This window comes from Gymnoscopelus microlampas (assembly GCF_963454915.1).
Source record: "Gymnoscopelus microlampas genome assembly, chromosome: 6".
NCBI classification, from domain to species: Eukaryota; Metazoa; Chordata; class Actinopteri; order Myctophiformes; family Myctophidae; genus Gymnoscopelus; species Gymnoscopelus microlampas.
In genome coordinates, this window is record NC_139943.1 from 19,015,185 (window position 1) to 19,030,273 (window position 15,089).

At 41.6% G+C, this 15,089-nt stretch overlaps 1 protein-coding gene across 10 annotated transcripts in view; it reads left to right on the forward strand.

Annotated features, from left to right (window-relative positions):
• Positions 1 to 15,089, forward strand: part of LOC311047589 (unconventional myosin-IXAa-like) — a 70,100-nt gene that overhangs the window by 22,916 nt on the left and 32,095 nt on the right. For all 10 annotated transcript variants that reach the window (XM_084060342.1, XM_084060346.1, XM_084060347.1 and 7 more), the window contains 12 exons: positions 103 to 224; positions 3,534 to 3,675; positions 3,913 to 4,108; positions 4,479 to 4,598; positions 5,759 to 5,834; positions 6,130 to 6,273; positions 6,555 to 6,594; positions 7,250 to 7,372; positions 7,750 to 7,830; positions 8,091 to 8,201; positions 8,962 to 9,084; positions 10,253 to 10,402. In XM_084060342.1, coding sequence (XP_083916468.1) covers positions 103 to 224; positions 3,534 to 3,675; positions 3,913 to 4,108; positions 4,479 to 4,598; positions 5,759 to 5,834; positions 6,130 to 6,273; positions 6,555 to 6,594; positions 7,250 to 7,372; positions 7,750 to 7,830; positions 8,091 to 8,201; positions 8,962 to 9,084; positions 10,253 to 10,402 — 1,428 coding nt within the window. The remainder of the gene's footprint in view (positions 1 to 102; positions 225 to 3,533; positions 3,676 to 3,912; positions 4,109 to 4,478; positions 4,599 to 5,758; positions 5,835 to 6,129; positions 6,274 to 6,554; positions 6,595 to 7,249; positions 7,373 to 7,749; positions 7,831 to 8,090; positions 8,202 to 8,961; positions 9,085 to 10,252; positions 10,403 to 15,089) is intronic.

A 15,089-nucleotide genomic window follows, 5' to 3' on the forward strand; every position in this document is an offset into this window, starting at 1 on the left:
GTGTGTGTGTGTGTGTGTGTGTGTGTGTGTGTGTGTGTGTGTGTGTGTGTGTGTGTGTGTGTGTGTGTGTGTGTGTGTGTGTGTGTGTGTGTGTGTGTGTAGGAGGAGTACAGGGCAGAAGGGATCAGTTGGCTCAACATCGACTACATTGACAACAGCGGCTGCATCAACCTGATCAGCAAGAAACCCACAGCACTGTTCCACCTGCTGGACGAGGAGTGCAAGTACGTGTGTGTGTGTGTGTGTGTGTGTGTGTGTGTGTGTGTGTGTGTGTGTGTGTGTGTGTGTGTGTGTGTGTTAGTACTAGTAGCACTACATCTTAGAAATAATACATCCCAGCTTCGTTGATTCGGTTTGTTATGTAGGCCTCCCTCACTTCCCACTGGATGGTTAACGTGAGGAGGAAATCATAATATTAACTTAAGAAATGATAAAGTTATAAAGTTTAAGCAGGGGATAATCAATGGGGAGCCGGCCATTATTGAGAAAGGCGACGCCTGGCGGAGGGTCTTCATCACCCTGAAGGGGTTTCAACTTTATCCCGCTTATTACATGGCTATTTAACTCATTGAGTGCCATTAACGTGTTTCACGCGTTTTTACCGCTATGGCGCTGGGTGCCATTAACGTGTTTGACGTGTTTTTGATTTTTTTTTTCTTTTAAAAACATGTTCAGAACCAAAGATATCATCATCTGAAGATGTGCAGCTCCATCCACTCCTTGTTTAACTTAGAACTGAAAAAGAAGCACTTTTTGTTTTCTGTGAAAAAAAACTCTGCCACTTTTCAGAATCAATTCTGAAATAATTCTGGCAATCCTGGCACTCAGTGAGTTAATAAAGAAATTAATAAATTGACCCAAAGTTAACGAAGGATTTCATTGCTTACGGTAATGAATGTGGTCCATTAATTTATGCCAGGTGCATCCAGTGCAACGCGTTTGCTTTGAAAAACAATGGGACGTGTTAATAAAATAGAATCAATATTCGGCTACTTCTCGGCTTAGATTGATATGAGCAGGTGCTCTGAGCCTTTGATTAAGCAGCGGTCTGTTATTGAGTTCAGCCCGCTGTTCAGACCACTGAATTCAGTGATTGACCAATCGGAATCAAGCATTCAACCAAGCCGCGTAATAATAAAAAAATAATATGCTTCATTATTATTACCATTCTTCCTTCATACATAGACAGCAGTTCAAACTGTTTCACGAGCAGCATTAGAATGCAATTGAAATTAATTTAATTTAAGGAATTACCTGACTGTTTTAAACATGAAATGGTTGCATGGGATGCATATCTACTGTATAACTGAGCTCAGCACAAACTGCTGGAAATGTAGTTGCATGTCTCTAGCATCTAGAGAATCAGTTACGTATGTACCTGACTCAGCCAGTTTTATACACATGCACACACACACACACACACAAAATAATTAGGACCAACTGGCATGCAGCAGCCTCTTTAGGGAGGACTTAAAGCAAACCATTGTGCAGATCGACTTGATGTCTGCAGGCAAACCATTCCATATTACTGCTGCAGAATACAAAAACAAGTTTTAAACGTGCATGGCACAACGTTTGTGGAGCTACCTCTGGTGGGGTAGTTGTGAACATCACTGACCCTGGAAAAGTAGTTGCATAAATATTTGGGAGCAATATTGTGCACCATACATTATATATTATATATATTATATTTTTATATGAGAGACTCTCTCCTCCACTCTAAGCCACTCAAGGCTGATAAAGTGAGCAGGGAGGAGATGAGTTCTTGGATGGAGATCAACCTAACTAATTTATTTTTGGAGGTCTGCAGTTTCTTTTTTTAGGCTCTTAGGGATGCTATTGTACCAGGATGTGCATGCATAATCAAAATGCCATTGGACAAGTGCCACTGCCAGGATCTTCAAAGTGCTGCTGTCAATTTTGTGTTGAAAAACGTACCGACACAGATGTAGACACAGCTTGTTGTCTGATAACCAAGTGCTGATTTTATGGAGTTCAGCACTTTACAATTTTTAGCCACATTGGGTAGGCCACATGTTTATTATATGAGTTATTGAAGGGGTGATGATTTCTGCTGCATCTCTTAAGAATCTATTTGGAATATTGTCGTGTAGCTTTAGATTTTTTATGGGCCTTGAGCTTCAACTGTACCTCCTTACTTTAGATACTTCATTTATCGGCCTGGACTCCTTTCATTTTATAAAACACCTCGACATAACTTTCACCAAAATGTACTTTAAACGTAACTTTAATCTTAACAGATAAAGGTGTGTGTGCACGTGTGTGTGTGTGTGTGTGTGTGTGTGTGTGTGCGTGTGTGTGCGTGTGTGTGCGTGTGTGTGCGTGTGTGTGTGTGTGTGTGTGTGTGTGTGTGTGTGTGTGTGTGTGTGTGTGTGTGTGTGTGTGTGTGTGTGTGTGTGTGTGTGTGTGTGTGTGTGTGTGTGGACGGACGGACGGACGCGTGTGGACGCGTGTGTGTGCGTGTGTAGTACCTAGTCCTAGAGGCTAGTTTATTATACCATATAAGAAAAGGCTATGTCTCATTGTTCATTGCTCTAGGCATTTATAGTCAATCCTTGAACAACACAGAATGCTCCATACCCCCAGGCCAGTCCACCAATCAAAGCTGTGAGACATTAATGACAACAGTGTGAGCTGCAACAATTTTCAGAAGGTACAGTATGAGCCAAGTGGCTCACAGCCTATGAGACATTCCACATTACATGAAGCCAAAAAATCTGGCTCACAGGGCTTGTCTTTAACTATGCAGTATAAATGAGACTTAAGTGGCTTCAATGGTGGCTGTAAAGTGAACATTCTAAAGTGCAATATAATAGTGAACAATTGTGTACAATGTACATAGAAATGTCCAAACTAAATATGAACGCAATCTGCACAGTAATCTTGTTGCAGTTCACTTTTTCAGTTCAGAAGTCTTTAGTCTGGGATAGAAACTGTCCCTGAGCCTGTTGGACTGAGATCTGATGCTCCAGTACCGTCTGCCAGGCGGTAGCAGAGTTAATAGTCCATTGCTGGGGTTAGTAGTGTCTTTGATGAGCCTCTGGGCCTTCATCTATAATACTCCTCTGGGTATAGTGGTCCTGCATGGCTGCCAGCTCAGTTCTGGTGATGTGCTGTGCTGTTTTTACCATCCTCTGTAGAGTCTTTTGGTCATGTTTTGAGTCAGGATACTCTCAGTGGTGCACCTGTAGAAGTTGCAGAGTATCCTGGCGTCCACGTCGAACCTCTTCAGTCTGAGGTGCCTTGTGTGGGTACGTTTATCTGAAGGCTTTACACACAGCTGTCCTAGATATTTAAAGTGGGCCGGGTTCCTAGTCTTTTTTTGAAAAGCCATGACTGAGGTCTTCACCTTCAAGTGTTTACAGAAGGTGTTAAGTTCATCTGAGATAGATGTAGACGCCTCCCCCATTTTGTTGGAGGCATAGTAATAAAAAATCAGTCAGTTGTGTACATTAAATCCATCCAATAATGATCAGTCAGTTTATTTGAATGCCGCCGTGTTTGTGTGTCAGTTTTCCACAGGCCACTAACCAGACATTGTTGGACAAGTTTAAGCGTCAACATGAAGGAAACAGCTACATGGAGTTTCCTGCTGTCATGGAGCCCGCCTTCATCATACGACACTACGCTGGCAAGGTCAAATACGGAGTCAAGGTAAATGCATGTGTTCATTTACAAGTTGCTTTATAACACTAGTTTGTTTTGTCTTTATTTTAGCAATTCTAGCCTTTTCTCTATATAGGAGATTGTAGCGGTACATGACAGTCATTGCAATCATACGATTCACCCACTAACCATTCATCCACTGGTGTCACTGCCCATAAAGTGTTTTCAAAAAGCTAATTCCCTGTCTCTCTCTCTTTCCATCCGTCTGCCTGTCCGTCCCTGCAGGACTTCAGGGAGAAGAACACAGACCACATGCGTCCGGACATCGTGGCTCTGTTGAAGAGCAGTAAGAACGCCTTCATCTGTGGGCTCATGGGAATCGACCCTGTGGCTACATTCCGCTGGGCTGTGCTCAGAGCTTACTTCAGAGCCCTGGTCGCTTTCAGAGAGGCTGGGCGCAGGCACACAGACAAAAAGACTGGTGAGCCTTGACACACACGCACACACACACGAACGCACGCACGCACGCACGCACGCACGCACATACACACACACACACACACACACACACACACACACACACACACACACACAAATTTACAAAACCGTATATATAAACTATATGTATAACTCAATTCTTGATATTTAAAACAAGTCTCTAGTCCAGACCATGAAAAACAAGTCTCAGTCGGATGGGGCTGCATTAAAATGTCAAGATTTCGAACTGAATCAATCAACACCACTACCCAAATGCAGTGGTTCCCAGGTGGTAAAAGTGCTGTGCTTAGTTTAGTTACTCTTTAAATCAATTTCTCTCTCTCTCTTTTCCGACCCAACCATCCCTTCATCAGGTAACGATTCTGCTGTGTCCTGTTCCGTCCCGAAGGCGGTGCAGAGTTTTAGCTTTCTTCATCACCCTGTTCACCAGCGGAGCCTGGAGATTCTGCAGAGGTGCAAGGACGAGAAATACAGTAAGACTCAGTGTTGATTTTGACAGCAAATTTTGATTTAGTTTTAGTCATAGTCTTTTGAATAAAATTCCATTTAGTTTTAGTCATTCTTTTGTCATCTGAAATGTTTTAGTTTTTGTCGACTAAATACCATAAGATTTTTGACTAAATCTACAGTTGATTTAGTCGACTAAAATGTATTTTGGCGGGCCTTGATGGCGTCGTAATGGCTGATTTTACACTTGGTTGCATGCTGCTATTTTCAGAGCGCAACACCCGAGCGCAACCAAGCATAAAATGACTTTTCTCAGTTCTACTGGATCTCTTCTCCACTAGTCCCTCCCTAACATTTTAGTCTAGTTTTTATTTGTTGACGAAATTATCAATATATTTAGTCTTAGTTTTAGTCACCATAGCTTAGTTTTTATTTAGTTTTCGTCAGTGAAAAAAGGTAGTCGACGAACATTTTTCGTCATAGTTTTAGTTGACGAAATCAACACTGGTAAGACTACAACTCCCACAATCCTCTGGCTCAGGTCAGGGTCGAAGGGACACAATGAATTACAGTATGGAAATGTTGGCCGGCAGTAGAAGCTTATGCTTGTACTGGCATGGCTGTAAAAGAGCATATTGCTCGCTAACGTTAAAACATGATTGAACTTAAATAAACTACGCTGAAAATGTTCCATCTGATTCCAAATGTTACTATGAGCCAGTGCTCTGTAATCATCAGAGCTCTACCAGCTGTAGGCTTCAGTGAGCAGCTTTCTTTCTAATGAAACGGTAGGGAAATAGACCTTCTCCAAGGGTGAGCGATGAATACTTTGTACACGTTGCTTTGCATTAACAACTGTTTAAACTACAGTTTGGAGTTACTCTGTTTCCAAAATGTATGTATTCATATTTATCTGTAGTTACTGATATAATCTTGCATCTTTGCTTGTAGTGAAATTAGCGACATATTATTGATCTTCAGAGAAATTAAGAGGTTTATTTTTATGCTTTTGAGAGCTGCTGTTACTTTCTCACATACAGATCTAGGAATTGAGCTACATTACACTAAACTAAGCTAACTGTTCAAAGAACCTTCAAACTGCATATAGAAACACAAATATGTCTGACTCTGGGGAAGTAGGGAAAATAGCAAAATGACCCTTTAATATGAGACTTGTGTCCTGCAGGCGTTGGCAGAAGGAACCCTCGAACTCCCCTATCTGACCTTCAAGGATCTAATACCTTCAATGACAAGTCCAACTGGTAGGCAACCACATCAGTTTTGATGTATCAGATTTTATTTCCAGACTATGTTCTTTGATCACTTAGTATATTTTGAAGCATGTGAAATATCTCCCTCATTCCACCCTTCTCTCTCCCTCTCATTCCATTTATTACTCTCTCTCTCTCTCTCTCATGCCCCCTCCTTACATTTTCATCCCGCCACTTCCCTCTCTGGCTTATTCCACACCTGACCTGAATCTCTCTCTCTCTCTCTCTCTCTCTCTCTCTCTCTCTCTCTCCCCCCCCCCCCCCCCTCCATATGTCCTCCCTGCAGGGACAGTCCTGTGGTTGGGTGTAACGGTCGCAACTCCAGGATGTCTCGTCTGTCCCAAGCAGGGGGTCCAACTCTGGAAGAGGATGGAATCTTCATCAACTCCACCAACAGTAAACTACTAGAGAGAGCCCAGGGAATACTACTGTGAGTTAGACTGTCTAATAGATAGGTAGCAGACAAATAGACAGACAGGCAGACTAACATGACCAACAAACACGCACGCACACGCACACAGACACTGTTATCTGTAATTCTTTGTACATTACTTTGTAAACTGTTCTAGACGATCTGGTATTAATTTGTTACATTTACACATTACCCGTTTCCTTTCTATTTCCTGTTCCTGGTCTCTTATTTTTATTGTCCATCTACTTCCTGTCTGATAGACGCTAACAAACTGTAAACTATCTCTTTTCTTCCTCCAGGAGAAATAAGAACTACAAACCTAAACTCAGTCTGCCAAAGGTAACTGTGATGATTACTACCTTATTAACTGGACCAAACACCCAATCATTATTGATCAGTATTCATGTAACTCCTGTCTCTCTGTGGCTCAATCTCAACGTCCACCCAGCGCCCTGAGCACTGAACCCTCACACACTTAACGTTAACCCATTTAGACCTGAGGCCGATTCTGAAAAACTTAAAATATTTATTAACAAATTACAAAACATTTATGTTGCTATATACTGTACATAGCTACAACAACCCCAAAAGGGGTTCCCGGATTAAAAAAACATGTCACACGTTAACATGACGACACTAGTTGTTGCTACCAGCCATAACATTTAATTGAGGCTCATATTGCATATGTAATCGTTCTATAAATGTTTATAACTGCACGCTTCGCCTGTCATCCCCGTTTTAATATCCCAGTGCTATGAATTATGAGTTATTGCCTCAAGCAAAGACTGCAGCAATGCAAACTTACATACAGGGCTCAAAAAGTCTGCGAAAGAGCTCTCATGTTCTTGTCGAAAATGGGTCAGAGCCCTGAGCCGTTGCAGACTTATCAGGTCTAAAGTCTGTGAATACGGACATTGAGATTGGGCCTGCCTGCCTGTCCTTCTGTCTGTCTCCCTATCTACCTGCCTGTCTGCTTACCTGTCTGTTTAATCAGCATCTGCTGGATGTGAAGTCGTTGCGTTACCTGAGCAGTGTGACACTCCACGACCGCATCACCAAATCCCTCCTCCACCTGCACAAGAAGAAGAAACCGCCCAGTATCAGTGCCCAGTTCCAGGTTAGTTCTCCAGACCCATACACCACATCGTAGTCAAAAAGGAAAGTGTGTTTCATGAGTTTGCACAACTTGCAAAATAAGTGAAGAAAACTTATATTAAAGATATTATGGATGAAATGGTTTACATGTATTGTACGAACCTGCAATAAAGTAATAATAAAAAATAATAAAATAAAGGCCTAATCTATTTTATCTTATATTTTGAACAATCCCCAAGGACCACCCCACTTCCCCACAACTATACTATATGTATAATATATATTTAAAATATGAAGCCAAAATGTTGGTCTAATAAATTCAAATACATAACATTTACAACATGAATAACATAAGTGCCATTAGTGATGGAATTGTTTCCTGTTGATTTGTGTGTGCAGGCTTCTCTGAACAAACTGATGGAGACTCTGGGCCAGTCAGAGCCTTACTTTGTCAAGTGTATCCGATCCAATGCTGAGAAGGTGAGTGAAGTCGGCAGACCTTTTATGAGTTCAATGAAGTAATCATTCAGTACTGTTTCTAACTACAGTAATACACTTTCCACTATGTTCCATCAATTCCTGAGTCGCTCTCTCTCTCTCTCTCGCTCTCTCGCTCTCGCTCTCGCCCTCTCGCGCTCTCTCTCTCTCTCTCTCTCTCTCTCTCTCTCTCTCTCTCTCTCTCTCTCTCTCTCTCTCTCTCTCTCTCTCTCTCTCTCTCTCTCTCTTTGTCTCTCTCTCAGCTGCCATTGAGGTTCAGTGACAGTTTGGTCCTGAGACAGCTCAGGTACACAGGCATGCTGGAGACTGTCCGCATCAGCCAATCAGGATACAGCATCAAGTACACCTTCCAGGTTAGCCCTCAACATGTTATGAATGGATGCTTTGTGTATCTCCTCCCTGTTTTGTTTCTAGTTTAATTTTCTTGGTAGATTATCGGTGTAACTTCTGTGAAAAAACATTGTTTCGATTTAGATTGTAAAGTATTTCTTAAATACTTTACAATATCTGACTGTCCTGACATATAGACTACAATGTCCAAAATAGAGAATCTACCCCACCTGAAGAATGTTTTTATCAATGTTGAGAGTGAGTCACAGGCAGGTGTTTCACATGCCGTAAGGCGCAATACACCGTTTCTCTCCATATCTAAGAAGAGACCTTTTTTTGATTGATTGAATACTTTATTTAGAAGTTTGCAGAAAAAAGCAAAGCAAAAGGTCAACTAAATAGGATTAAAAAGCTGCGGTCCACCGCGGTGCATACGGCTTTGTCGAGCATAGATGTGAACATAATTGGCCCGTGTTTAGGGGAGGGAAGTCGGCGAGGAGGGTAATATTTGTATATCTGTAAAAACACAAATATTTACTTATTAGCCTTTTATAGGAATTAATGTAGTTGTTATTGTGTCCTATACAGTATATATATACGGTACAGTATGTCGCAAGTTCCAGATCTTAAATTAGCCATTGATTATGTTCTGGCCCTTCATCAAAAAAAGAAAATGGCCTGAGGCCAAATTTAATTCCCGACCCCTGCTATAAAGATTGTATCTGATGTATGTGTCACATTGTATCTGACGTGTTTTACCAACCAAACAACTCATTTTCCCAGGACTTTGTACGTCACTTCCACGTTCTCCTGCCACGGGGTACATCTCCAACCAAGTCTGGAATCAGAGAGTTCTTCAGGCAGATCCACCTGCAGCCAGCAGGCTATCAAGTGGGAAACACTATGGTATGAGCCTGCAAACCACCTCCATGGGTTACTGGTTTCTTCAGTGACCCACCAAAATAATCATATGTGAACTGGGGACCCCCCACCCCGATAAGCACTTGGAATGTAGTAAGCAGGCATATTGTAAAAATATTTAATAAATACATCTTTTTCTTTTGCCTCTTTCTTATATTATTTGACAATTTGGCCAATGTTTCACCAGGTTTTATAGTATAGTTTTTTTTTAATTCCTTTTGATGCAGTAATGGTATTTTTTCTTTATTTGAGGTATTAAAAGTCCTGAAATTGTCACTTCACTGTCATCTAAAATAAAAGTGAACAATTTGAAATGTTTTTTAAACATTTTAACAACACAGGTCTTGTATGGATAATGGCACAAGATATTTTCAGATGGGGGTCCCCGGCCAAATAACCACTGTGTTACTACACCATAAAATGTGTTAATTTAACTCAGAGACTGTACAAATGGATGCATTAACAAAGGATTTTACAGTGTAGTAGTCTCTTGTTGCTGGAGTTATGATGATACACATTTAACCACGTAAACCCTATACTTGCTAGTTGTCTGACGTCCCCCAGGGGTCTATACTAGGCCCCCTCCTGTTTTCGCTCTTTATACTACAGTATATATCTTTACTGATAATAGCCGATCTAAAAGCTCAAGTCGCAACGCTTCGCAAAGTGACTCGTTATGAGCGTGTAGATCTGTCATTTTCGCCAAATGTTTGCCCCAGAATGAGGACACTAGGGTTCATGTGGTTTAAGAACAGTGGGTGTGTCTAAATTGCAGTATTCTGCAGAAGGGGGTGTGTACTGTACAAGCATCAGTCTATAACAAAGCAGATCATTTTTCTCTGTGATAAAGATAAACTTTATTGATCCTGTTGAGGAAGCCGGTCTTCATATAGCAGGAGGGAACAGGATACAGATGAGAACAGGTTCAAGTACAGAATCCAGTAAATAAAGCGAAAGATAGAGTCAAAGCTAACATTGCAGTAAGCTAACATTGCATGTGTACACATCCTTGTGTTCTCAGATTGATTTTATGATTTATTTAAAGACATTTGTAGGTAAAAAAAATCGGAAAGTTCCATCAAGAGACGTGGGCGTGTCTACGCCTCTCTTCTACATCGGCCGGCGTGGCTAAACCCTCCTTGTCTTGACCCAGGTGTTCCTGCGGGAGGCGGAGCGACAGCGTCTTCAGACCCTCCTACACCAGGAAGTCCTGCGGAGGATCGTGTCCCTGCAGCGCCGCTTCAGGGCCGTCCTGGAGAGGAAGCACTTTGTCAGCATGAGGAAGGCTTCCTGTGTTGTACAGGTGAGACTGCAGGCCCAGTTACTGTATGTCACGTCCGCGTACATACAATCTACGACAGTGTTTTGCCAAGTCCCGGAAAAGATGTGCTGTTATTGACCAGTAGTCGCTTTGAGTGGCAGTTGGGGCAAACGCTCACCGCAAAACATGATTTACAATTCTGTTCCTATCGGGACATAACTCGGACGGCGCTTTTTATAGGGATGAATGTCCCACCATCCAAAATCAATATTACTATAAGAGATTATAAACTTTTAATGATGGACCATATACAGTACACGGTGTGTATAAATATATACTGTTTGTGTACTATATATGTACGGCACGCATACACACTGTACAGTATATCGTCGCTGTCCGGCGGGAACCAGCTAACTCCATTTTCAGTTTTTTTTTAATTTATAAATCAACGCGATTGAACACCCTTTGCGTCTGTAAAAAAAAACAAATTTGAACCAATGAAAAGTATCATAAATCGCTTCTGACAAAACCTCCCAACTCCATTGGATCCTCAAACTGTCCGTCAAACCACGCAACTCCACCCCCTCTCCTCCTGCTGCTGTGCTGTTCCACAGCACAATGCATTGAGTGCAGACAGACAGAGGACAGATCTGCTGCGGACACAAACAAACTGTAACGACGCAGGGTTTTCCCCCCGTAGTCTGTTAAAACTATGCAGTGTACCTGTTTATCAAACTTAGCACTAGCGCTAATGTTATGAAAACAAGTCATTATATTTCTAAAATCTATGAAGTGTTTAATGAGGAGAGCAAGCCCTCATTTGAAACCTCTCCCTCCGCTGTGACTGGAGCTATTGTCAGGCGTCAGCTGTTCGGACAAAACTCCTAACTCCTCTTGAGCTGGATTTGGGTAAAGTGATGATAATATAATGATACATGCAAGTATCTGACAATATATAAAGTCACTATACCAACTTTGATGAGGCAGTATTGCTTTGTTTAAAAAATATAAGGTTTTCTTCATTTCCTGAAAAACCTATATTTTGTTTTTTCATTTCCTGAAAAATTAGCGTTTTGTAGTCAGCTGATTGCGGCCGGACAGCAGAGATATATTGTATATGGTAGGGAGAGTACTGAAAGAAAAATAGTGCCTACACTTACCCATTTAATCTTCCTATCAGTGATTAGAGGGATGAAGACTAACAGGTTTGGTGTTTAGACTACACTAAGTCAAAAACACAGACGGGGCATGGAACAAGAACACTTCTGAACATCACTGACTCATCTAACACTTTGTTCTCATCAGAGGGGAAAGAGAGACATAAAAAGAATGGGGAAGGGGTGGGGGGGGGTTGAAGGGGGTGAGAGTAACAGAAGTAAAAAACAGAGCGGTCAAGAGAGAAAGTGAGATGAGACAAGAGATACATTAGAGAAAGACAGTATTATGTTTCAGTCAGTTAAGCTGACACTGTGGATGTGGAGCAACTTGAAACAGGCTAGCGGGTATAGCGTTACAGTTTCAGCTCCAGGAACATGTCACTGCTTATAGGGATCAAACCTGTGACCTTTCTGTGTCAGGAGAGAGTCACCCTACTAGGCCATCATTAGTGGATGGATGGATGGATGATTTTATTTTGTCATTGAACACAAGTGTACAATGAAATTGTCTTGATGGCATCAATCCAATGCCATCAAGTGCCCCATGAAACAAAGAGAAAGAGAGACTTATTTGGTGGGAAGCAGAGGGAGAGAGGAAATCAGGTGAGAAGAAAAGCAGTTGAAACTGAGGAGATCAATAATTAGAGGGGCTGGGCGAAGGATGAGGGAGAGGGAGGGAGAGAGTGATACACAGAGAGAGAGAGAGAGAGACAGAGAGGAGAGTGAACAACAGAGAGGGGGATAATGGCACATCCAGAACTCAGGACGGCATGTTTTTCCTGGAAGAGGACGAGGTCGAGAGGAGAGACGTCCAGATCGTTGTCAGACTGAAGGAAAACAAACCCAATCACAGCCACTGAACGTCTGGTAGAAAAAGAACAGGAATGGACTTAAACGGATGATTACATAAACTGGGAACTAAAAAAGAAATGTTAGAAATGTTTTAAATATTAACATTGAAGATTCCATCTCTCTTCAAAGTCGTATTTCCTTGAATAAATAAACCAACTTGGGAATGTGGGTAATGGTTTACAGTTTCACCCATGTCTTACAAATGCAGCGAGTGCACATCTAACATGGGTGCGGTGTCTATTTCCGCAGTAGCTGACATGTAGTGAAAATAGGAGTTCTAGTAATGATTATGATGTGTATTTGTTGGGTATTTTTGAGTTGGCTGAGCACAGGGTTGTGTACTGTATGTGATAAAGAACATCCGTATTAGTTCCTTATCATCACACAAAGCACACTGTTACGAAATAGAAGGGATATTAGGTTCCGCTAGCCATGAAGAAAACACAAATGTTCCTGTGTTTGGGTGAAATTAGGTACAGTATTTTTCGATTGAATCCAACCTGAAAATAGAAAGAGGGTCCAAAGTCAGTCAGTTGGGAGTGCAGGTCTGTAGCAGTAACATAGAGATAGAACCATAGAGGTGAAATGTCATTACAATCCCAATTCCAGAATTGTACCCTAATGTCAGCCATCTTAACTGATAACTTTTCTGAACTTGCTGTAATGGCAAGGCCAAGTAAAGAAGGAATGGAAGCGTTCTACACCTGGCATGCTACTGACGCACCTGGGAGGCAAATTGGAGCCGGACGTTTTATGGAATGCATTGAAGTCAATTAGAGACAGATGGATAAGCGTATGAAAATAATTGGTTAAGGAAAATAAACACACACACACAAACACTCACGTACGTACGTGGCACGCACGCACACACACACACACACGCACACACACATATTCCACGCATTTATAGATATAGATGTAATACAACAAATGACTTGTCTACTCTATATAGATGTACAGTATGGAAAATAATGTTAGCCTCCCTAGTTTCATCGGTCATTTTAGTAATTAATTAGGTGCTGCACAGGTTATAATCATATTGCTACATTGGCAACTGTAAACAATGCTCAGTTACAATAAGATGGGAGACAGTTACAAATCATGACCTATTGTTGCATCTAAAGTTCACTGTGAGCAGTAAATTATAGTATCCTATATCCACATCATTCAGGTCTTATTGTACCTTACAGTATGTCTGGTTACAAGGACTCCACCTGTATTTCTACATATCTTCATGTACTATCTCCTTTCCAGTTTCCACATTTATGGTGGTGTTGCTTCCTCTTAACACTCCAACTGTATTGTGTGCTTAATATTGTTTTTGTCGGGCGACTTCCGGTTCCGGGTTACGATGGAGTAGACGTGCCTGAGCCAGAGCTCCCACTAACTTTTCAATGTAACTTTATAAAAGCCAGAATTAGTACACAGAACTCAGTTAAAAAGGAAGAAAAACATTGTTTGTTTCCTTTGCATTGTTGTTTTTTGTTTTTATCCGGTGAAAATTGACAAATGACGACGAAAAAGGTGAAGAAAGATGGCCCGGCACCTGCCGCGGCGGGTGACGCAGACTTGGATACTGTCGTTAAATTAATTGAAGACCTCAAATCAAGCCTTACCCACGAATTTCGATCAACCAGTGCAACACTTGAGGCCAAGATAGACAACATTCAGATAACAATTTCTGACCATGGGCAACGTTTGGCTTCATTGGAAGATGGCGCAAACCGTTACAGTGACCGCGTCGCAGAATTGGAGGCCAGATGCACGGCAATGGATGAAAGCTATGCTAAAATGAGGTCTAAATTGATTGATATCGACTCACGCGGTCGTAGAAATAACGTCAGAATTATAGGTTTGGATGAATCTATTGAAGGTGATAAGCCCAATTCGTTTTTTTCTAACCTGCTGGTCGAAATCATGGGCAAAGAACTGCTTCCTACACTACCCGAGCTGGACATTGTTCACAGGGCCCTCACCGCTAAGCCGCCGCCCGGCTCTAGGCCTCGAGCGGTAATAGCTCGTGTCCATCGTTATAGAGTGAAGGAGGCTATCGTTCGGGAGGCTCGTAAGAGAAGAGGGTCGCTATTCTACCAAGGAAAACCTGTCATGATATACGAAGACTACCCCCAAGAAGTCGTGGAGGAGAGAGCGACCTACAAGAACGTGATGTCCGACCTATACCAACAAGGCTTCAAGCCGTCGCTTGTCTTCCCATCTCGACTCTTCATCACCACAAAAGAGGGGAAAAAGCAACGCCTCGCATCCCCGAAAGAAGCCTTGGATTTCCTGAAAAAGACCCCGGACAAGTCACCTTCTGCTACCGAGGAAGAAGCCGACACATAGGCTAGTATCTCAATGTTTTGCTAAAACCGGCTATGTGCTAGCATACTAGGTGCTGTGATTCTTTTTCTTTTCACAAGAGGTTTATTATTATATATTTTTTTTTAATATATGTATGGTCGTCTTTGTAATTTTACACGGACTGTTTAGACCTGTTAACTTTTATTACTATTGGTAGGTTTATTATTATTTTTCAATTTTATTTAAATCTAGGACTTCTTGATATTGTTTTTGCGATCTTTATATGCTAACATGCTAAGCTTCACCGTGGTTTGTTAGCTAATAATGCTTAGCTTTCATGGCAAACATATAGCTATGCTAACTATGCTAATGCGCTAAGCGTCGCGTATATTCTAGTCTTTTTCTCATGAATACATTTT